General features: G+C 39.9%; 1 protein-coding gene across 1 annotated transcript in view; it reads right to left on the bottom strand.

Annotated features, from left to right (window-relative positions):
• The window catches only part of LOC122816489 (ankyrin repeat and fibronectin type-III domain-containing protein 1-like), a 2,048,587-nt gene that overhangs the window by 531,281 nt on the left and 1,493,288 nt on the right, over positions 1-24,018 (bottom strand). Inside the window, exon 8 of the mRNA XM_044089320.1 lies at positions 2,365-2,462. Coding sequence (XP_043945255.1) covers positions 2,365-2,462 — 98 coding nt within the window. The remainder of the gene's footprint in view (positions 1-2,364; positions 2,463-24,018) is intronic.

Genomic DNA, 24,018 nt, shown 5'->3' with positions numbered 1-24,018 from the left:
CCAAGTAATCTGACAAAGATAGTCGGAGCCCTCAGACTCAAGACTTCAAAAAAGAGGATCCATAGCAGACTGACCAGTAGTGAAAGTGTTGGCATTACTATAACCCAGGTAAGCAGCTCGTAACAAATTCCCTGAGCCATGGATTTAATCTATAGGCACCATCTCAGATAGGAAACCAGTGACAGACTGCTGCCATACCATATGGACAGTCTTCTCTCTCTTTTCAGCATACATGAGAAAAATACCAATACTGGTAACAGATTCTGCATGCTTTACTTCTTCTTCACATAAAGGGTTTGACTCTCCCGTACCTGAAACAAGCAATGTTTCAGCCCTGGAGGTTGTGTCTGACCCTCATGTCATCCACAGTTGTGGTACTATGACCATCCAGGGGGGAGGCAGGAGAATTTGAAAGGTCTGATAGCCACTCAAAAGCTAAGACTACTGCAGAGTCACAAGCTGTAGGCTGAGGCAAATATTTTGATGTATTCTTCTGTTTTTGTTTTTGTTTTTTTTAGGTGCAGATGGGGAAGATGGGAGGTCTGAATACATCAAGCCAGTGAAAAACTAGCCAGCTCAATATCAAATACTGGCTGCATGGCCAGCCCAGTTATGAGATGGACAGATACCAGTATTCTACCTCTAAATAGCAATCTAAAGACTATTTCTGTAGGGATACTATTTCTGAACACTGCACTGAGAAAATGACAATGTTGTTAGTAACATAGTTCAAATCAGAAAATACATGCCCAAAATGACCTCATTTTGTAAAAGAAGGTTAGTTTCAGTCCAAATGAATAGATACAGCCTAAAACTGTATAAGACAAGAAATAAATAATAAACTGGTGAAATATTCCTGTCAGAAATGTTTAACATATAAAATGGTGCCAGAAGTAATCAGAGGTCTATTTCTGCAGGGGTTATATTTCTAAAAACTACATTGAATAAAATGACAGTTGCAGTAACACAGCTCCAAGTACAAAATAAATATGTAAAAGTCCCCTGATTTTGAAATAACGGGCTAGTTTCAGTTAAAATGAAAGGATACAGCCTAAAACAGTATTAGACAAGAAATAAATGAAAAACTGATGAAAAAATCCTGCCAGAAATGTTTAACATGCAAAATGGCACCAAAATCACAATTTAAACAAGAAAAATTAAAATGCTGTCACCCTATTCAGTCACCTCAAATAATCATAACCCCAAAAGAAAAAATGCAAAATCAGCAATATCCACATGAAGCTTTTAATCAACAGGCCTTATGGCGCAAATCAAAATAAAAACAGAAGCATATACAAAGCATCAGAATAAACTATTGAAACACTGATAGAAAAGGCAGAGGGAGGAGATAAAACCCAAAAGGAGTTTCTAATCTGAGATCTGTGGCTGGAATCCCCAGACGGAAAGGTAAAATCCAAAAGATCTTTCTCTGGCTGTGGCACAAGAAAATTAAATTGGCCTTGTCTCTGAATGTAGAGGGTTGTCCTGGTCCTGCCAGATGACTGGCCCTTCTTACTCACAGACAGGTGAGCTTTGAGAGACTGCCAGATGCAGGGTAGAAAGGCACTTCTACCCATATCCCAGTAAGGCAGTCTGTTTGTTGAACATCTGCAAAAATAAAGTCTAAATAATAAGAAATACTTCCTTTGAATATTTGTAGTAAAAAAAAAACAGGCATTATTTATTGAAAATGTATGAAAAAAGAGCATTAAATATGAAGGAATTGCATATAAATGCACTAGTTTTCCTCTTAATGTTGTTGTTGTCTTTTGGCCAGTTAGGGGTCGCCACAGCGGAACTCCGGTCCGCTAATGATTGGCAGTAGATTTTCACGAACGTTGAGGTGCCAGCTCGACGTCCAACCTTCAACGAAGGCACGTCCATTTACGCATGTCTTTCGATTGCCCACCCAACTGTGGGGAGGACATGCAGACTCCACACAGAAGGCACTCCCCGCACTCCAGCCGAGAATCAAACGGGAGAACCTCTTGCTGTGAGGCAACAATGCTACCGCTGCACCACCGCAGAAGTAGTTTTCCTCTTAATATTAGCAGAAATTTTCAACAAGAAAGTTAACTGTGGTGGAACCATTGACTGGAGCAGTGGAACACACCCTTCTTTTTTAGATTCAAAGCTGCAGCCTGGAGTTCTGAGGTTTTCTTAGCATAAACACACAAATATGATTTATCAGGCCTTTTTTCTTTTAAGATTAGTGTAAAAGGGAAGGAAAAAATGGAGAAGGTAGAAGAGAAATGAAAAAGAGAGGAAAAATGTACAGGAGAAAGAATCTGAGATGGTAAAGCAAAGACATAATGAAGAGTGGAGTCAATGAAAGAGTGGAGAAAATGATAAATGTATACTTACAGGTTGTAGCCCAGTAATTGCATATTGAAGAATTTGTGAATGACTTATCACTGCCTCTCCAACAATGGGACTGAATGAAGATGAGCAGCTCCACTCAACTACAGAAAAAAAAAAAGAAAAACAAATGCCAGTATAGTAACAGTCAGGATAATTAACAGTACAGCAAAAGATCGGTAACTAACATTGCAGCAGCAGGCAGGGTAAAGTATAGTTGTGCAAGTAAACATACCATGACAGTAGATGTTTGAATGATCATTGCTGCAGTAACCTTTACTTAATAGGTTATATCACTGAAGCTTATTTTTTGACACCAAAAACATTCTTGAATTAAAAAGCCTTCTTGTATCTGAGAAGGTACAACAGATTATGTCATCCTCTGAGTCAGAAGATACTGAATGACAAGAAGAAAAAGAGAAGCTTGATCTGGCAGATGATGAGAAATCCCTGAAAAAGAGGGATAGAGTCTCACTGGCATCTGTAACCCTGATGAATTTCTCACAAAACCCATTTTGCAAAAAGAAAAATGGAAGTGCAGATTTTTGGGAAGAATTAAAAGGTTACCAGGATGGGGTGTGTGCAGGGACTCTGAATATAGTCATTCAAGTTTGTTAAACTGTCCATTATTCTAGAGGGCTCTTTTTTTCTTTTTTGGACCCCCCTGCCATTGCTTTGTAAAAGTTTTTTTGTAAAATATTGCTTCACAAATTTAGAGCAGGAAGGTTGAAAAATATTAGAATCTCTCTGAAGCAGCTCCCCTCTGTTATCATACCTTTTAAAGATCACTGCAGCAGGTGGTCCAAAGACTACCTCTATCTAAGAGATAATTCAAAATTTCAGCTTTAACATCATTAGGAAGATTTTGAGTATACAACTAAGCAAACCTCCTCATAACAGTTTCAGTAGAAGCAGCACTGGGAGTAGCATCAGCTGAATCTTAAGCACATTTCAAAGAATGTTTAGCCACTTGAGACACATAAACTTTAACATGTGAGTCTGACAACTGAGAATTCTAAAGATAAGTGTTACATAAATATATACTTTTCCCCTAAATCTTTCAAAGGCTTTCACAACATCAGGGGTAATATTGGCATTAACCAGATGTTTATCAGCACCTGAATTTATCAGGGAAATCACTGCTGGATCTGATCTAGAGTTAGAAAATAAAAACCCAGAAGCCTAGGGAACTTTGTATAATCATTCTATCAAGCTGCCTCTCAGGCATATTACTTAATATAATTAATACATCCTACAGTGCTAGAAGAACTAGAGCAGGTTCAAGAAATTCCAGCTGCAATAAATCATACAATTTAAATATATTGTACGATAAAATGATGTTCTTACTGAGGGAACTGACGCATTCTGGATAGGGGTTCAGAAAAAGAATATGCTTCCAAGGGACCATCAGAAGAAGCATTCTCCTCAGAATTAGAAACATGAGGACAGGAAACAGAAGTTGTCTCCTCACAACTATTTACTTGTTCAGTGTTTTCTCTTACCAAAACACCAGAAATGGAAGGGTCAAGAGCCTGAACTTAACCCTGAGCTTAGCCCAATAAATCACTTCTGTCTAAAGTAATGGAGGCAGGTGAAGACAGTTAACAACATAGTAGTAGGTAGGGTAACTAAATGTACTGCAACAGGCAGGGTAATTAGCAACATTGTATCAGGCAGGAAGCAGTACAAAAACAGCAACAAGCAAGGGAACTAAAAGTACATCATCAGGCTGAGTCATGCACAGTAGGGTAATTAAGTGTAGATCAAAAAGGTTATTAACAGTACAGTAACAGGCAAAGTAACTAATATTAATCCAATAGTCATCGTAAATAATAGTAGAGTAGCAGACAGTGGAATTAACAGTATTTAAGCAAGCAGGGTGAATTGATGATTCAAGAAAATGCAGACTGAGTACTGTAATAGCCAGAGTAACTAACAGTAAAGCAAGAGACAGGGTGGCTACAGTATGGCAACAGGCATGGTAATTAACAGTACAGCAACAAAGAGGGGACGTAACATTAGTGCAACATGCAGGATACTTAATAATACATCAATGATCAGGGTACCTAACAGTAATTCAACATTCAGGGCAAATAACAATGCAGTAACAAATGATGGAATTAGCAGTGTTTCAACATGAGGAATTTAAAATGGACCAGCAAACAAACTGATTACTGTAAAAGGCAGAGTAACTAGCATCATACAGACAGGTTGGGTAGTTACAGTACTGAACAGGCAAGGTGAGTAGTACAAAAGCAAGTAGGGTAACTAGAGTCTGGTAAGATGAGTCCATCCTTGGCGACAACAACACTAAGGCAATCAGTGTGGCATATAAAACTTTTCAGTTTGCTGCAGAGCTTTTCCCTGTGCTTTAAAATCCTATTGTGCCATTCATCAAAAATCTCTGTTGCTATACTCACCGTCATATGCTACAAAGTCAATGAGTAAACTGCCTTTTCTTGCTGTAATATTTAGTAGTAGTAGTGTTCTTACTATGCTTCCTATACATTTCCCACTTTGAAGGGATTTTTCATCACATTTTTTCCTTTCCTTTGGCCAGCTCTCTGAGAGATTTACTTCTTTGTTATTCCCTACTTTTGCTGGGATTTAGCCTATTCTTAAAAATAAATTACTCTTTCAGAAAGTGTGTTCATGCCCCAAGAAAAGCATGACCATGACCACTTAGAAGAGGAGCAGATCATGTATAAGTATCGCATTAATCAAAACTTTACTTCTACTATGTTAAAAATTAGGGAGAACCGATTAAGGTTATTCAAGTCAGAGATGTCAATTTCTGCACAAGAAACAAAACCATTAACACCTTTGGAGCGAATGGCTTCAGTAGCAACATCTGTGAGCAGCAAGCCCCTGAAGAGTTAAACCCCATAACACTCCTGAGCATGAGCTGCAGCATTCCTCTCCAGTTTCTAACACTGTTATAGCTAAAATGGATGATGATGTACAGAAAATTGTTTCTGAGGTTGTCTAAATCACAACACATGACAACTCTAACAAATAAAATGTCTCTAAGATTTTAAGTTCTAAATTTATTTCACTCACATTTTTGCATGAGCCTCTGCTGCCTCTTCCCTCTACCAGTCTGTTTTTTCCTGAGCTCTGATCCCTAAAACATTCCATCCTCAGTGCTAGTTTTGAGGTTGCCAGTATTAACCCTCATGCATCAATGTCAAGGTCAGAACCAACATCCCTTTCTTGGTCTGTTGTGCCTTTGATGACATCATATGCTTTGGCAATGATGATTCCACTATCAGGTCTTCCACTTACATCAATGTTTTCAATGCATAGTTGCTTGTGTCAATAACTGTTTCATCCCTGATGCTCAGCTGCAGGATCTTGGTGCCAGTAATGACTGCAAACCATCAGTGTCACTGCAGGTGTGTTCAATCCTACAGAATTCAGTAACAGGATTCTCAATGCCAAGTTGACCATTTGTGTTGAATTTAATGCTAAACCTGCAAAAAAAAATATAGGAGATGCCACTCTTTGCTGCTTTGTACTGACACCTGCTTCATTTGTAAAACATTTACTGTGCCAGCCCTGAGACTTGTTATACAGCAAGACAGAGATGGCCAAGGTCTTTTCTAGCATCCTCCCATGATTTTGGCCCCCAAATGCCTCCTTTCTTCCTCTTAAGAGTCCTCCTCTGAGAAAAAAGATGGTAACACACAAGAAGAAGGTGACCCCCTTTGGAAGTTCACAAGCAAGGAGTTAACAATGAGGAAGATGTAAATTTTCCAGCAACCCTCTATGAAAACTCCAAGCTTGGAGAAATGTTAGAAATAATGAAAAAATGATGGGGATGGCCCAATGACCCTGAATTCTCTGTAAAAAGGATGTGCACAAGGTCATTCAGTTTAGGCAACAGTCCTCTTGGTGTAGTCCCTTTGTTGGGGAACATGCTGACAAATTCATCTTGGTAAAACCCTGATGCAATGGCTGTAGTACCCAGAACAACTAAGCACATATTCCAGCCTCCTAAAGATTGGAATGATTGTTTAAAGGATGCCAGCCTAGCATCTGGCTCCAGACATTCTCTGAATACCAAGAGCCTTGCATATTGTCCACATGATAGGGACTTGAAGGCAGAAGGTCATCTTAGAAAGTAGATTTGCAAGTCTTCTACCATTTTATCTGAGCATGCTAAGCTTGCTTACAATGCACAATGACAATATTCTTAGAGAAAACTTCCACAGAGGTGGGTTTTGGGGCACAGCTCCTGCAGTTTTTGGGTGAGGGATGGAAACAGTGACCAACAGTCTTAGAGAGACCTGAATGCTCTAAGCAAAATACAGATGAATTGTCCTCCCAGATAAAAGGGTCCTTATGGGTCACAAGGTGGCTGCAGTCTACCTATGGCTGGTCATTAGCACCTGCAGCAGAAGCAGCAGCACTTTAGCCTTGTCCAACTGTCTGACTTTACAGAGTGGAACAATTCCCAAACAAACTTCCAAATTAAAAACAGGTTTTCAAAAGACAAAGTGGTCAGGAGTTAGTCATCCAAATAGAAGCTCAATTTCTGTACAAGGAAACCTGGTTTGTGTTGTTTTTATTTGGAATGCCATCATATTAATTTTATGTCATATTGGACTTTTGAGTGCTATATATTTTTTTGAAAATTTCCATATGTTTAATGTGTGTACCCTTCCTTTTGATTTCCTTGCATGAAAGTTTGCCATTGTGCAATAGCTTGTGGTGATGGCATCCATCCCTGACTCCGGAACTGCAGGAGTTCTGCCAAAAGATCCACCTCTGTGATAGTTTTCACTAAGAATATTATCATTCTGCAATAGCCTATGGTCATTACATCCATCCATCCTTAACTCCAAAACTGCAGGAGCTTTGCCGCAGGGCCAAGCTCTGCAAAAGGTTTCACTGAGAATACTGTCATTGTGTAACAGTCTGTGGTCATTAAGCCCATCCCTGACCACAAAACTGCAAGAGCTCTGCCACAAGACCCACCTCTGCAAATGTTTTCACTCAGAATATTGTCATTGAGTAATAGCCTGTGGTCATTACATCCATCCCTGGCTCAAAACTGCAGGAGCTCTGCCACAAGGCCCACATCTGCAGAAATTTTCATTGAGAATATTGCCATTCTGCAATAGGTTGTGGTCACTACATACATCCCTGACCCTGAAACTGCAGGAGCTCTACTATAGGGCTCACATTTTTGAAAGTTTTCACAGAAAATATTGTAATTGTGCAGTGTAAGCACATTTAACATGAAGAGCCTTGCTGATGGTTTAACTAGTTAAGCATGTGTCTGCCTTGTGCTGGAAAGTGGTTGTGACTTCCACCATGCAGTCTAAGGACCACTTGCTAGTTGGCCACTGTCCATTCTCTTGACCAATAGCTTACATTTTATATGCCAGTCTCTTAGTCTCTCTAGCGTACTGGTGTCTGCATTCAGTAAATGAAAGAAAACCTGTTATACTTTGCGCCTCCTTGTTAAGTGCTCTGTATTGGCTATAAAGTGATTGCACTCTGTAATAACTGACCTGAGGGTGGAAGGATCACTGTAGTAGACATACTGTTAAAATCTCCCCTTACTTTGGTCTCCACATCCACTCAGTCATATCTTTCTTCACAGGGCAGTAAGTGTCACGTGTTATCATTACATTTCTATTTATTCTAAGATTGTGTACAACAATGAAAAGACCTTGGTAATGTGTTGTATTTGAAATTATTTTATTTTAGTCAGACAAGCTTTATGTATGCTGAGCCTGTGTCCTATAAATGTATGTATGTGAATTCAATTGCTGATGTTTTGATATATACAACATTCTTTTGATGTACTCATTATTTCAATGAATGTTTACTAAGTGATGGTATAATATTGAATTTGTCAGTGTACTGCTATGTTTTGATAATTTGCTATATACAGCTCTATAGACTATTACTGTGGTTCTCTATCAGTATATTCATAAACTTTCTTACTTCTCTCTAATCTTACAATAACTCATATTCTCTTGCTTTGACTCACCATGGTCCTTCATCCATCTCTAGGAATAAGTATTAACTTTATTTTTTCCATATAATATTTTAGTTTAATAACAGTTTTTTCCTCTTTTTTTCCCTTACATGGCTGTGGCCACTACATCCATCCCTGACCCCAAAACTGCAAGAGCTCTGCCATAATGCCCAGCTATGTAGAATTTTTCACTAAAAATATTGTCATTGTGCTATATAAGCAAGTTTTACATGAACAGCTTTGCTGCCTTGTGGTGGAAAGTGGCTGTAACATCCCCCCCTGAAAAAGTAGTCCTTGCACTCTAAACTGATTGATTTCTGTAATAACTGACCTGAGGGTGGGAAGCCCACTATGCTCATCTACCCTACCCTCAATTCTCACCCACTCCCTCTTAGTCTACCATTATACTTTCCAGATACCCCTTACACTTATGACATTAATTTGCTAGCCCACCTGAACCAACTTTATTATTAATGCAGAAACATTCCTGTTTCTGTTTGCCTATTTCCCAACATCCTTCTAAATTTTAGCATTATTCCCAACAACCTTTTTCATTCCTATACTGCTTTGTATTATATCCATTCCTACTCAGACCCCTCCCCAGCAATACATATCTATTATTCTGCATTTTAGATTCTACTTTACCCAAATAAACCCTCACTACTTCCTAACCTAACTACATCCTCATACTCTATCCTTTCAAACCCCTCTGAATCTTACATTTCAGAAACATAAGCGCAGATAGCAGGAAAACCTAAATCCCTTCCTTCACAGAAAATACTTCTTTCCTTCCTTCCTACCTAGCTACCTACTTACCTTCTACCAGCTTTCAGACTACATCACCAATAAATATCCTACATCCTTACTTCTTTTTTCCTTCTTGATTCCTACTTCTCCACTACTTGCTATCAGTAAAATAGAGATCCCTTTAATTAATCATGTTACGCCTCAGTTTACCCTCTATTCTTCTCCTCCTACTGAGCCATCTCTCATCCTACTGTGACTCAATAACAGTTTTTAACATCTCTCCAACTTTGCCTCAACCGGCTATCCATACCTCCTACCTAAACTCAATACACATCATGTCAAACCTATTTAATGACACCCTTTACCTTTAAACCAAATATTGGCTGATTAACTCAATTTCGTCACAATTCAAAATGAAATTAAATAGAAAAATACTCTTCAAAGTCAGCAGTCAATAATACCTCAATATATTAAAATCCTCCTAGCAGCAGACATTCCGATTAAGCCTGGCCCCACCTATCACAACCAACATCAAGACAATTCCTTTTCACAAAGTACTATTACCCCACAAAATCAACCCTCCAACAAAGTAATAACTTTTGCTACCATATGTATTAGAAGTGTAAGATATAAAACTACTGAACTACATGCCTGGATTACCCAGCACAAGCCTGATATTCTAGCTATAACTGAAATGTAGCTTAAACCCAGCATAAATAACTCCAAACTATGCCCCGGGCTATAATATCATCTCCAAAGACCATATAAAGAGTAAAAGTATTGCTTTAATATTTTGCAACAACTACCACATTTCACCCTACAACAAACAGATACCAAAATTAAGTTCAGCAAAGCATATAACTTTCTTGAAAATAAACAAATATAAACAAATGTATTACTGTCCTTTACATCCCTCCTGGCAAAAAAAAAACTGGACTGGAAGATATCTTACATCGAGTATCCACAACAATTACACAAGAAAAAAAAAAACTACTAGGTGATATCCATATCAGTTGGTTGGACATGACCTCTAACTCCTGTGTAGACTACCAAATTACATTAAAACAAGTACTAGTTTAGATATTTTTAAGAACAGCCTGGATACTTATTATGGGAACAAGTGTTTTGGTATATTGGCAAGCTAGAAGGGCATTAATGCCCGTGCTTGAAATATTTGTATGTATGCATGTATGTATGCGTGTATGTATGTATGTATATGCAGCATGAACTTAACACAGTTCCACACAACTACATAATAGCCCCACACATTATAACAAGACATTAAACTCCTTAGTAGACTCGATCCTAGAATCAGATCCTAGTAAATTCATCACCACAGGGCAATTTCAGACTCTTTCTGTGACTATCTCCCAATCTATACAAAGAGATATCTCAAACATCCACTTAAATGTCATGTTTATAAAACAACACACAACCTGTCCAAGTTTAACCCCAAAATATTCTTTATTACACTATCATCTATTAACTGGAGCATCCTAAAAAAATTCCTTAGATGATACTGTAAATTAATTCAGTGCAATTATCTTAAATACTCTAAATAACTTTGCACCTCCTAGAAGGAAGAGACAAAAACAAATAATGCAATTAGACTATGCAAAAAAAAGAAGTTATGTCTTACCATAACGTTCCATCTGTATTGTTGATCCTCGTTCAGTCATTACGCATGGATATTGGTTCTGAGCTCGGAACTAAGCCGGCCATTTTCCAAGCTCGCGTCAGCTTCAAACTCTCGAGCTAAACTCTTACCCACAATCCCCCTCTCCCTGTTACCTCAGATTGAGTTTGCAAGTTAAAGAAGGTAGAGGCTACCTCTGGTCAAATAACCTAAGAGAACTGGATGGTGAGATCCACTAGAAACCACAGTAGGGGGAAGGAGGGAGGGTCATAATGACTGAACGAGGATCAACAATACAGATGGAATGTTATGGTAAGACATAACTTCTTTATCTGATATTGTTAATCCTTGTTCATTCCTTACACATGGGACAGATTCCCCAGCTACCTCTATTCCTGGGAGGCTCTCATGGAAGGACATTCCTGAGCACCATAGAACCGAAAGATGCTTTTCCCCTGGAGGCCAAATCCAATTTGTAATGATTGATGAAGGTATGAGGTGTAGCCCAAGTTGCAGCTGCACAGATGTCATGTAAAAGAAACTCTGGCATGGAAGGCAGCAGAAGTTTCCACCGACCTTGTTGAATGAGCTTTCATGGTAGTAGGCAACAAGATATTACATTGTGTGTAAATAAAGGTCACACAGTCCTTCAACCATATAGCTAATGTGACCTTAGCAACAGCAGATCCTAATCTAGGTTCAGAAAAGGCCAAAAATAACTGGTCAGATTTACAAAAGGGTTTAGTCCTGTTTAATTAAAAATGAATTTGCCTGTGTATATCTAGGGTATGTAGGCAATACTCTCCTCTATTTGAATGACTGGGAAAGAAAACTGGCAATTCATGGCTTGATTAATGAACATTTCAGAGATCACTTTAGGCAGAAATGACGGATTAGTTCTCAGAGACACTCTATCTCTATGAAAAATCAAGTATGGACTCTTGATACATAAGGCTTGAAGTTCAGAAATACGTCTGGCAGAAGTAATAGTGACCAAAAACAAGGTTTTCCATGACAAATACTTGAGGTCGCAAGAAGAAGCTGGTTCGAAAGGTGCCATTGTCAGAGCTTGTAGAACTAATGATAAATCCCATGGTTGAATAGGTTCTCTGAAAGGTGGCTTCAGATGATTCACACCTTTTATGAAGGTTTTGCACAATTTATGGGACATAAGAGAGGAATCTTGGACACCCTCATGAAAATTAGAAATTGCAGCCAAATGAACTCTAATGGTAGAGGCTGATAGACCCGATTGAAACAGGTCGGCCAGATAGTCTAGTATTATCGACACTGGTGCTGAAAAGGGGTCTACTTGTTTATCTGTCAGCCAACAGGTAAATCTTTTCCACTTGCTCAGATAAGTAATTCTAGTGGAAGACTTATGAGAAGCAATGAGAATATCACATACTGGTAAAGAAAGATCATTCTGCCTGGCAATCAAGGGAATTGGAGTAGCCAAGCCATTAGCTTCAGGCTGTTCAGGTTGTGATGAATCAGGTTCTGTGGGTGTGAGATCAACTCTGGGGTTGGATAGAGAATCCATGGTCGATCTAGTAGGTGAGGCCAAAGGAAGGGGAACCAAATCTGTTGGGGCCAATATGGTGCTATGAGGATCACCGTGCTCTTCAACTGCAGGGCTTTCTTCAGAAACTGGGGAATGAGGGGAAAGGGTGGAAATGCGTAGAGACGACCCGAGGGCCAATCGTGGACTAGAGTGTCCCTGGGTGACTGTCCTGGAGGGGGAATCAGGGCAAAGTAGTTGCTGCATTTGTAGTTGGTCGGGGATGCAAAGAGGTCACAGCAAGGAAGGCCCCAGTGGTGGAAGATCTCCGCCGCTATCAAGGGATTCAGGGACCACTCGTGAGGTTGAAGAATGCACCTGCTGAGTCTGTCTGCTATCACGTTGGAACTCCTGGGAATGTGCGTTGCTAGAAGAAAACGGTTGGTAGCCATCGCTCATTGCCATATCCTCATGGCCTCTTGACAAAGGGGGTAAGATTTGGTTCCACCTTGCTTGTTGATCTACCAGACCACCGCCATGTTGTCTGATTACATCACAATTGTCCCAGGCGGCAGCAGGGGATGGAATGCTTGCAACGCCAGAAGCACTGCCCTCAGCTCTAGAACATTTGTATGCAGATGGGCCTCCAGTTGGGACCAAGTGCCTTGGACTGTCTGTCTCTGGCATAGCCCCCCCCACCACATCAGGGAGGTGTCCATGGTCACTGTGGCCTTGGGTTGCTGGGGGGAGAAGGGGTGAGACCATTGTGAGAGATTGTGTGTCATCCACCATTTTAAATCCTGTTTACACCTGTGGGTAACTCGAATCATGTCTGAAAGAGGATGCTGAAAAGGATACCATTGGGTGAGCAGTAGCCATTGTAGAAGCTTCATGTGAAACCTGGCCAGGGGAACAATGGTGATGGAGGATGCCATGGAACCCAACAGCTGTAGAACCGAGTGAGACGTGGATTTTTCCTTTGAAAGGATTGGAATTAGTTGTTGCTTTATCCTTAAAATTCTGTGCTCTGGAATAGCAGCTCTGCAGTTTTTTGTGTCCAAAATAACCCCTATGAATTCTGTCGACTGAGATGGGGTGAGATTGGATTTCTGCCAGTTTATGATTATGCCTAGCCTTTGAGCAGCGAGGAGAGAGTATGCCAGGGCTTTTTCCAGTAGATGCCTGGTGGGGGCAGAAATGAGCCAGTCATCTAGGTATGGATACACCTAGAATCCTTGAAGTGGCAAGTGAGCTGTGACAACTGCCATGCACTCTTTGAAAACTCTGGGGGCTGTAGAGAGTCCAAAGGACAGTGCTCTGAACTGGTAGTGACTGGCTCCCGCACGGAAGTGCAGAAATCTTCTTGATGGCCTGTCTACCTTTATGTGGTAGTACGCATCTTGAAGATCTATAGAGCACATCCAATCATCTTTTTCCAAAAGTGGGAGGATAGACTTTATTGTGACAATCCAGAATTTTTGTACTCTCACAAACTTGTTCACTGCACTGAGATCCAAATTTGGTCTCCAGTCCCCGTTTTTCTTTGGCACCAAAAATAGTCTTGAGTAGAATCCGGATCCTATCTTGTCTGGAGGAACTATTTGGATGACTCTCTTTCTTAGCAGCTTTACTATCTCTAGTGCTGCTTCTTCCCTTTGATTGGGCTGAACGTCGGGAAGATTTTTTGAAGGGACGGGGCAAAGATCGAAGGGGATATGATAACCTCTGGTTATGATCCTTTGTACCCAAGAATCGGTGGTGATGGTTAGCCAGGCAGAAGGGTATAAGGAGAAACGTCCCCCAACCACCTCCAGAGGAAAGGAGTTGAGCCGGTCTTCAGGAGCACTGGTAGGATTGACCAGGAAAAGAATCCCTAGAACCCTGGTTACGCGGTCCCCCGCTGCTCCAAAAGAAGCGTCTTCCCTGTGAGTTTCCCCCTCTGCCTCTGGGGGAGAACTCGCCCTATGTGTCATGGAAAGGACCCTGAGATTTCTTGAACCATATCTTCCCACTCTTTTGGTTTCGGGAGAAAGCACGTTGAGCGGAAGAATAATGGACACCTATGGCAGAAAGGGTCTTACCATCCTGTTCACATCTGGCCAGTGTGCTTTTAACTTTGGACCCAAACAACGAGGAGGGCTCAATGGGAGCATTAAGAAAAGAAGACTTAAAAGGTTCCACGAAGTTGCACAAGTGCATTCAGGCATGTCGTCTCAAGACCGCAGCTGAACCCGCCACTCTAGCTGCTCCTTCTGATGCATAAGATTTCAGTCACATAGAGGAGTTAGATATAGATTCAATGGTGGCCAGCTGAGAGGCCACTTTGTCATGGACCTCATCAGACACTGCACCAGCCAAGGTTTCAGAGAGCTCAGAAACCAGATCCCTTTGAAGCCTGGTAAAATGTGCCATATAATTCAGGGACCTGATAGCAAAGGTCACTGAAGCAGAGGTGCTCTTCCCTATCCTGTCCAGGGCCCGGGACTCTCTGTTAGGAGGATGGACAGTCTGGCTTTCTTCTACTGCCAGATCCTTTTTTGCTGCAGCAGCCACCACCAAAGCATCCACAGGAAGACATTTTGACCAATGGGGATCCGAAGCAGGAGTGGACAAGATCTTACCTGGCCTCCGAGGAATAGCTTAGATGGTATCAGGGGCCTTCCAAGCACACTGGACGATGAACATGACAAGTTCATTGGCAGGTGGAGTAACCCAGGAGGTAGGGGGCCGGGCGCGAAAAGACTGTAGGAACACAGATTCCTCAGGGGTCAGATTAGAGGACTGCCAGTCACCTCTCTCTTTCAGAATTTTGAGGATATTGCCAAAGGATACCTCAGAGGGTGACTAAGGGGATCCTTCCCCCTCATCGAAATCTGTGTCTTCAGTGAGGGACTCCTCTGTGGATTCCATGTGCTTCCTCTTACATGAACTTTTCCAGTGGACCTCCTCAGCGGGAGAAGCTGGTGAAGATAACGGAAAGGGGGATTCCTGAGGGAATATGTCCTGCAGCCCTTGCACCCGGTGTCCGCTAGATGCGACTTGTGAAACCAGTGTACCAGAGGAGGGCGGAGGTATAGACAGTCCGGTATTGCCAGCAGCAGTGAAAGCCTTCTCCATCAGTTGGAAGGCTGTTCAACCCGGAGAGGAGTGTAAGTCTAGGACAGGGGGCACTCCTCTCCTAAGTGACTCAGCCTGCCAACCCGGAGTCTCTGGATGGCTGTGGAGTAGCAAGCTATGCATGTCACAGCTGACATCCTGGGTTGTAGCAAAACTTTCCTACCACAAAGGCAACTGCAGTTCCTTAGTGAGATCCATAAACGGAACCGCAGAAGGGGAAGACTGTGCTATATCATTGGACTTCAAAGGCAATAAAGGAGGAGAATAAAAAGGTGTCTTTGAAGATGGGTGATCACCTCCCAAGGAAGGATAGTTCCTAAGGGGTGGAATACCTCTGGCCAAGAATGCCTGGTCACAAGAAGTAACACATGTTCGGAAAGGCTTCTAGTGGACCTCACAGAGACTGAGGGAGAAACAGGTCTGTCCACAAAAGAGGCAGACTCGGTGCCCATCTCATCTGACTGCACCGAGGACAACGGTGCAGAGAAAGACTGGCTACTGTTGTCTGCACCAAAAAAGTCATCAGTGCCGAGGTCATTGTCTGCAACGACACAGGGATCAGTGCCGAAGTGGTTGTCAGTGCTGAAGTGGTGGTAGTCGGTGCCCAAGCTGGAACCAACAAAACTGGAGTCAACAATAAAGGCCTCGGTTCCGAGGAAGATCTCGGAGCCGACACAGTCAAGGTCTGCACTGACTGAACATTCGGTGCCTATACAGTGGTAATGGTCTGAACTGAGGAGCCCCTCGGTGTCGATATGTAGAAGGCTGCAGGAGAGGACGCACCCAAAATCACTAATGGTGCCAAAGGCCTCGGTGCCGAAGGTCTAGGCACCAAAAGCACTGCGGCTAACTGAGAGAGCTCCAGAGCTGAAATTTTAGCCCTTTTAGGTTTTGGTTGGTGAGTGTCCCCAGTCAGGGATGAAGGCAAGGATTTAGCCTTAGTAGAAATATCCATTTTCTTATGGGCTTTAGGAGGGGTTGAGACCTCCAACCCAGAAATAGCATCTGAAAAGGGAGATTTTAAAAGTCCCTTCAGTATCAGCTTGTTTTTCCTTTCTAACAAAGTTCTATTAGAAAAGTTCTCACAAATAGTACAGGGTGGTTCAACAGATAAATGGGAAGCTCCCAAACAATAAGCACACAAAGAGTGTGTATCAGAAGTAGGCAGTTTGTGTCCACAATCAGAACACCGCTTAAACCCCAGACTACTTTTTTTATCTGACATATTAATTAATAGAAAAGTACCAAAATGATACAAGAGAGTACCCGAAGGTATGAAGGAGAAAAGGGAAAAGATTACCAATGATGGTAAAGAGAAATACCTCGCGGTAAAAACCGTAAGTAAAAGACAGAAAAACCTGAAGAATTTATGAACTCTAGATGCGATAGGGTAAAAGACAATAAAATATCAACTTTTCTGACAGAAAAGTAATTTGTAAAGCAATTAAACAACAATTGACTGTACTTAGCTCAAGAGAAGTAGCTTGACACGACTGGATGGCAATGCGGCAAACGAAGTCTGAGGTAATAGGGAGAGGGGGATTGTGGGTAAGAGTTTAGCTTAAGAGTTTGAAGCTGATGCGAGCTTGGAAAATGTCCGGCTCGGTTCCGAGCTCGGAACCGATACCCATGCGTAAGGAATGAACGAGGATTAACAATATCAGATCAGTAGAATTCTACAGCAGGATAGAGAAAAAGTATGGAAAGAATGGCAAATATATTAAACACTACAATATCTCAAAAAAAAATCAGAACGCTCTGTAAGTATAGTAAAAAATCAAATAAATGATGACAAAAACTACACTTATATGCAACAACATTCAGAACAATAGTAACATAACCTTAAAAAGTCTGGCTAACCATTAAAGAAATTTTACATCCAAGCCACAAAAAAAAAAAAAAATACAACCCCTAACCCCTCTCCCAATAACTCAAGACTCAAAACTGCAATAGAAGCCAACTCTTTTTTCATCGATAGTTTAGCATCCCAGCTAATGATTCCCCAACATTTTATCCCAACCCTGCCCAACAGCTACATATCACAGCATCCACTTTCACCTTCAAACCTGTCCACATCCTATATAAAATTGCTCTTAAACAAACTCAAACCATACTCAACTTCAGCTGATGATGTTCTAAATAAGTATCTTAAAATAGCAGCCAAAAGCATTGCCTATCCTGTCCCAGTCCTTTTAAATATGTCAATCTAGGAATCCCAGTTTCCCTCTCTCTGGAAAAAAATCTCACATTAACCTCTATACAAAGGAAGAAACTCAACAGACATCACTATCTTAGACTTACAGCAATCTTATCATGCTTCTCCAAAATACTTGAAAAATGTATTCAACATAATTGCTAAACCATCTCCTGCTGGCAGAGCTCATATCCTCCAGACAACATGGGTTCCATCCTGCTGTTACTAACACTGTGTCTGACCTTTATAGATACTGTTAATAAAACTAGAGATAATGGCAAACTAGTCTACTCATTATTTCTAGACTTGTCTAAAGTCTTCAACACAATTTGTCACAGCAAACTTCTTCCAGTGTATCTCAGCCCACACTTGTATGGTTTAAAGGTTACTTTTCCAATAGGTATCAGTCAGTAAAACAGCAATCACACCTCTCTCCACACCTCTCAGTCAACAATGGTGTTTCAGAAGACTCTGTCCTTGGTTCTCTATTCTTTAATATTTTCACCAACACCCTCCACATATCCACACAACAGATCTCCCTAATACAACACACAGATGACTCCACACTCATTTGCACATTAGACAACACTGCACATATCCAAAAAAAATACTCAGGAAGTTTTAACAGCCACTGAAATATGACTTTGTAATTCACAACTCATGCTCAACACCCCCCCCCCAAAAAAAAAAAATTTTCTTCCTAAATCCCTGTTTCATGAAAAAAGTATTAAAATCCTTTACTTTAATAATGCAATCATTTAAGTCAGTTCTTATAGCAATGAGGGATGATAGTGGATGATAATCTTAAATTTTACATGCATAAACAAAATTGAATAAAAAAATCAACAAAAACTATGGCTTATTGATAGATCCAAAAATGTTCTCACCAATGCAGCTAAAACTACACTTGCCACTATGTACCTCCTTCTCTCATTACTTTATGGCACTCCCATTCTTAATAACCTCTAGGCATCACAACTAGGAAAACTTGAACAATGCTATAATAAATTGGCTAAATATGCAGCAAATAGTCCTTTCAGAATCCACCACTGTAAAGCACTAAAGCCAACACTGGTCAGAACTACCCCATCAACTATCCTAATCACAGCTTCTTATTGTCTATAAAATTAGCATTATCCATCTGCTTGTCCAACATTAAAATACCATTCTATACAACTATGTTCCCACACGGTCATTACAATCCAAGGACCAAAAACTTCTCTGTGTGCACAAAACTATCAAATTTGCTGGGCACAGTCTGCATTCATACCATATTGCAAAGGCCTGGAAATCCTTACTTATATCCATCAGGTCAATGCCATCCTTTCCCGTCCTTTAAAACCATTCTGAAAGCCTTCCTAGCTAAAATCTGGCTCTAGCCCCAGGATAAACTATATGCCTAAATATGAACAAAAAACTATTAATATCTTATAGATTCTCACTCCCTCTTCTTTACTCACTTCCTAATGTCAATCAATTGTTCTTCCCTGACTCTCTATTTAATCATGCCACAACACTGTTTTTTACTTCACTTCATATTGCAGTTCATGTTTGTATTATACCAAGATAGCTTTAATTTCTCTAAACTGGCTAAAAACCTAAATATTGAAATATTTTCATATAATGTATATCTAATTTTAACCAATGCTGTCACATTATGTCTAGTTTGATATAATTATTTATATGGTAGATGTCTTTGTATTATTTTTTAAGTTTGTAAAATTATTATTCTTAAAATGTTTTTGCAATACTTTGGAGATTTCCTTCTTGGGCCTCCAGTGAAAATGGGAATCAAACCAGATAGACTTTCGTGGTAATAAAATGTCAATAAATAAAACTTATCGAAATGACATTCATCAAACAGCAACTGACTGAGCACAACTTGTAGATTGTCAGATGATCAAAGTTAACAAAAGAACAACCTTGTTTTATGCAGGAGGGCAAACCCCCTGTACCTCCAAAGCCCCTTGCTTGTTATACAGCATGTATTATTAAATTGTACTTCTTCATCTTCTTTTGGCTTTTACCGGTTAGGGGTTACCACAGCGGATCACCTGTCCGCTCATGATTGGCAGTGGAGTTTTACAGTGTCGAGTTGCCAGCCCAGCACCCAACCTTCCACAGAAAGCACACACACATGCACTCACACCTAGGGCCAGTTTAGAGTGCCAATCCACCTGCAGCATGTCTTTGGGATGTGGGAGGAAACCGGAGCACCCGGAGGAAACCTACGCCACCACAGGGAGGACATGCAGACTCCGTACAGAAGGCACCCCAGTCGAGGATCGAACTGGAGAACCTTTTGCTGTGAGGCAACAATGCTAACCACTGCAGCACCATGGCCACCCTTGTATTATTAAATTGTACTACAATGTGGAAATGGCAAATTCCCTGATCCCCACTGTACCACCATCTCAAACAGAACAACTGCCAGCACATTCAATAAGCTGATTTTCGAACAGGTATATAGGTAGTTTACTGGGTTCAACAAGCTGTCATTTGATGTTACTAACCCATACATTTATATATATATATATATATATATATATATATATATATATATATATATATATATATATATATATATATATATATATATATATATAGATATTTATATATGAAAACATTAAATAATCACATGTAATATAGAAACCCTGGGCTTGAAAATCCAACAATCCAAACTGGGTAGTCCTCCAGGACAAACACAAAAGTGGAAGTAGGATATGCCAAATGGTAGCAGTTCAGATGCAAACCAATGACCAGATGTCCAGTTTTGAATGAAGAGTGTAAGCTTACTAAGATTTAGGTTGAAAGACAACTCTGCAGCAAACAAGATGACTTTTTAGATCTTTATGGAAAGTAATCATGATGAGCGCTTTAGTCAATTAAAAGACTTCTTCAGGTCAAGCAGTAGTAACATGGTTTAGTCAAGTGTCTACCCCATGCCCCACTGCTACAGCATTTAAAAACCCTGTTATTAATGCCTCATCTGTAGAAGTCTTACAACTGATTAACTGCTCATTACAATAAAGATCTAAAAAAGAAGTCTTCCTTACTGCAGAGTTTTCTTTCCAGTTGCAGCTTAGGAAACGTATGGTCTTTATTCAAAACTGAACATCTGGTCATTGGTTTTTAACTTACATGTATATATATATATATATATATATATATATATATATATATATATATATATATATATATATATATATATATATATATATATATATATATATATATATATCTATATGCATTGTAAATGATCTGCCATTGCACGCACTTATTGTATGTTAAAATTTTGAAAGAAATTCATTGGTTGTACAGTTGGTTGAATTCTGTAACAGATGAAATTCAGGAGATCAACCGTTATATAATTCAGGAGTTTTTCCCTTTCTTCATGGTTGTGCAACCCTGGAGTCAGTATACTTAATTTTTGAGATTGTGGTAGCAATGCCCTAACATTGAAGGGTTTGAGGAGCACCCCACATAAAAGCTGCTTTTCTTTATTTTTTGGTGATTGCAAACATAGCCTATTGGTTTACATTTGTGATCACATTAGTCAGAATTCTTGAGGTAGCAATGAATGTGATTGTCAATGAGTTTGTTTTTATAACAGCCTTATCTGTGATTACTCATTATATACTTATGAAAAAAAAAAAAAATATAAATATATATATATATATATATATATATATATATATATATACACATATATACATATATATATATATATATATATATATATATATATATATATATTCGTATATATCTATATATATATATATATTATATATATACATTCGTATATAGATATATATATATATATATTATATATATATATATATATAGAGAGAGAGAGAGAAAGAGAGAGATGGGTTTACAATCACAAACCTGAATCCCAGAATCTTAAAAATCAAAATCCTGAAACCATAATATCAAAAGACCAAAATGTTGAATAGCACAATTTCTAAAAATCTCAAATACTGAATTCTTCCACCAGTGTGAACCCAGGATCAAGTGCTAACATGGGTCCTGCAGATGTATGAACCCAGGATCAAGTACTAACATGGGTTCTGTAGATGTGTGGACCCAGAATCAAGTGCTAACACTGCATGGGGATAAGCCCAGGTGTTTGATATTGTAGTCTTCAGAGTTTTGGTCTTTCAGTATTATGGTTTCATGATTTTGATTTTCAAGATTCTGTGGTTCACAGTTATGATAGTAAATATATATATATATATATATATATATATATATATATACACACACACATATATAAAGTCTTTTGGCTTTTCACGGTTTGGGGTCGGCACAGTGGAACTCCCATTCGCTAATGACTGGCAGTGGATTTTTACAGTGCCAAGTTGCCAGCCCGACACCCAACCTTCAAAGAAGGCATGCCCATTCACGCACGCACCTACCTGCATGTCTTTAACATCACTCGACCACGGAGAGGATATGCAGACTCCACAAAGAAGGCACTCCAGCTGAGAATCGAATGGGAGAACCTCTTGCTGTGAGGCGACATTGCTAACCGCTGCACCACCGCGGCATGATATATATATATATATATATATATATATATATATATATATATATATATATATATATATATGTATAGATAGATATATATATATATATATATATATATATATATATATATATATATATATATATATATATATATATATATATATATGTATATATTACTTTTAACAACATAAACAATAATCAGCTATATGATGTCAGTACAGGCAGTGAAACACAAAATACATATTTCCTTGAAACAAAGAGCATTCTGTAAGAAACAGACTGACGTTTCCCTTTAATAGAAAAGACAGGAAATGAGATGTAGTATTGCAGTAATGCCACGAGGTGTTACAATTACACATTACCTCTCAGCACAAGTATGTTAAATTATTTTTGCACGTTTTTGGCTTCTGTAAACACAGACCATCAAGTGTTCCCTTACTGTAGTGGTGGGTTCATATTGTCACCCACAGTCTTTGCATACATGTGCACTTGCCTCCATGCTCTAATACCTGCTGGAAAGCACTAGGAAGCCTTAAACTGATACAAGCACTCAACTCTCCTTGTTAATAAAGAGAAATTAATCATAGGCATTAAACATCCTATAATTGTAAAGTAGCTTGCTAAGGTAAGGAAAACAGCTCCTGTACTTTACAAAAAAAGCATCAAACCAGGCATGTCTAAGAGTCAGCTTCCGTTGATTTCTCCTGTCCACCTGGTGAGTCTGGGCATACTGGGGCAATGCAGCAATTGTCTCATATACACAGACAAACCTCTCCTCCTACCACCCAACACTACAACCTGTGAGAGATGCACTTACATAGTCAAAATGGAAGCAAAGCTCTCTCCACCCAAGATTGTGCTAGACAGTCAAGAGGAGAAGGTTAACACTCGCACTACACCTCAAACAACACATAGCCCTTCTAAACCCACACCACCAACACCCACACATAGCAACACTAAATCCACATATGTGGAGGCCCTTAATTGTAACCTGCCCAAGCAACAAGGACCTCCGAAGCTGAAATGCAAACAAACACCAATCACAACCAAAGTGTCACATAGCTCACAACACCAGTGTGCCACCCAGCAACAGCCCCTAAGGCAAGACAATGTACCTAACACTTTAGTCATAGGTGACTCTATAGTCAGGCACACTGATGTCCCACACACCAGGCTGAACAAGGAGAAAATTACAGTTAGCTGCCTGTCGGGTGCCAGGATCCACCACATAACACAGGCACTCAAGTCACTACACAACAAGTACAAATATGACTCTGTCATTGTCCATGTTGGAGTGAATGACTTGAGACATACCTCCCTGGACTACATGAAAAGAGACATGAAAGAGCTCTCAGATCATGTGGCCCAGACAGGTATGACCCTAGCCCTGAGTAGCATCTTGCCTTCACCCAGAATGATACCACAATATAATGACAAAATGATTGACTTCAACAATTGGCTAAGCTTCTGATGTCATTCAAAGGGGATCCAGTATCTGTCTGCCTGGGATGACATGATCGACAGACCATGATGCTTTGCCAGAGATGGTCTGTACCTGTCGCCCCTGAGATTCAGGTTACTGGCTAAGGCTCTTGCCAACCCTATAGTGCCTTTTTTAGGCAAAGTTCAAAGGACAAAACCACCACCGTAACAGGTGCAAGCATGAAAATCTGAAGGTAATGCTACTCAATGCTAAAAGTCTAAACCTCAAAATGCACTCTCTCGAGGCACTCCTAAAAATGGAGAACATCGATATGTGTGCAGTAACTGAGACCTGGTTCAAGGCTCCAGAAAGCACCCGTGCAATACCAGGCTACAACTCTTACCACACTTTTTGGCCACCAAACCAGGATCAAAATACTAAAGGTGAAGGAGTGTACATAGTCACCAAGGATATTCATACCACCAGGCTAGTTGCCCAGCACAATGCATCTGAAATTCTC

The sequence above is a fragment of the Protopterus annectens genome, chromosome 12.part0 (genome assembly GCF_019279795.1).
Source record: "Protopterus annectens isolate FY-2018-M chromosome 12.part0, PAN1.0, whole genome shotgun sequence".
Lineage (NCBI taxonomy): Eukaryota > Metazoa > Chordata > Ceratodontiformes > Protopteridae > Protopterus > Protopterus annectens.
Note: the sequence above shows the minus strand (reverse complement) of the source record. Positions and strands in the feature narration are given on the sequence as shown.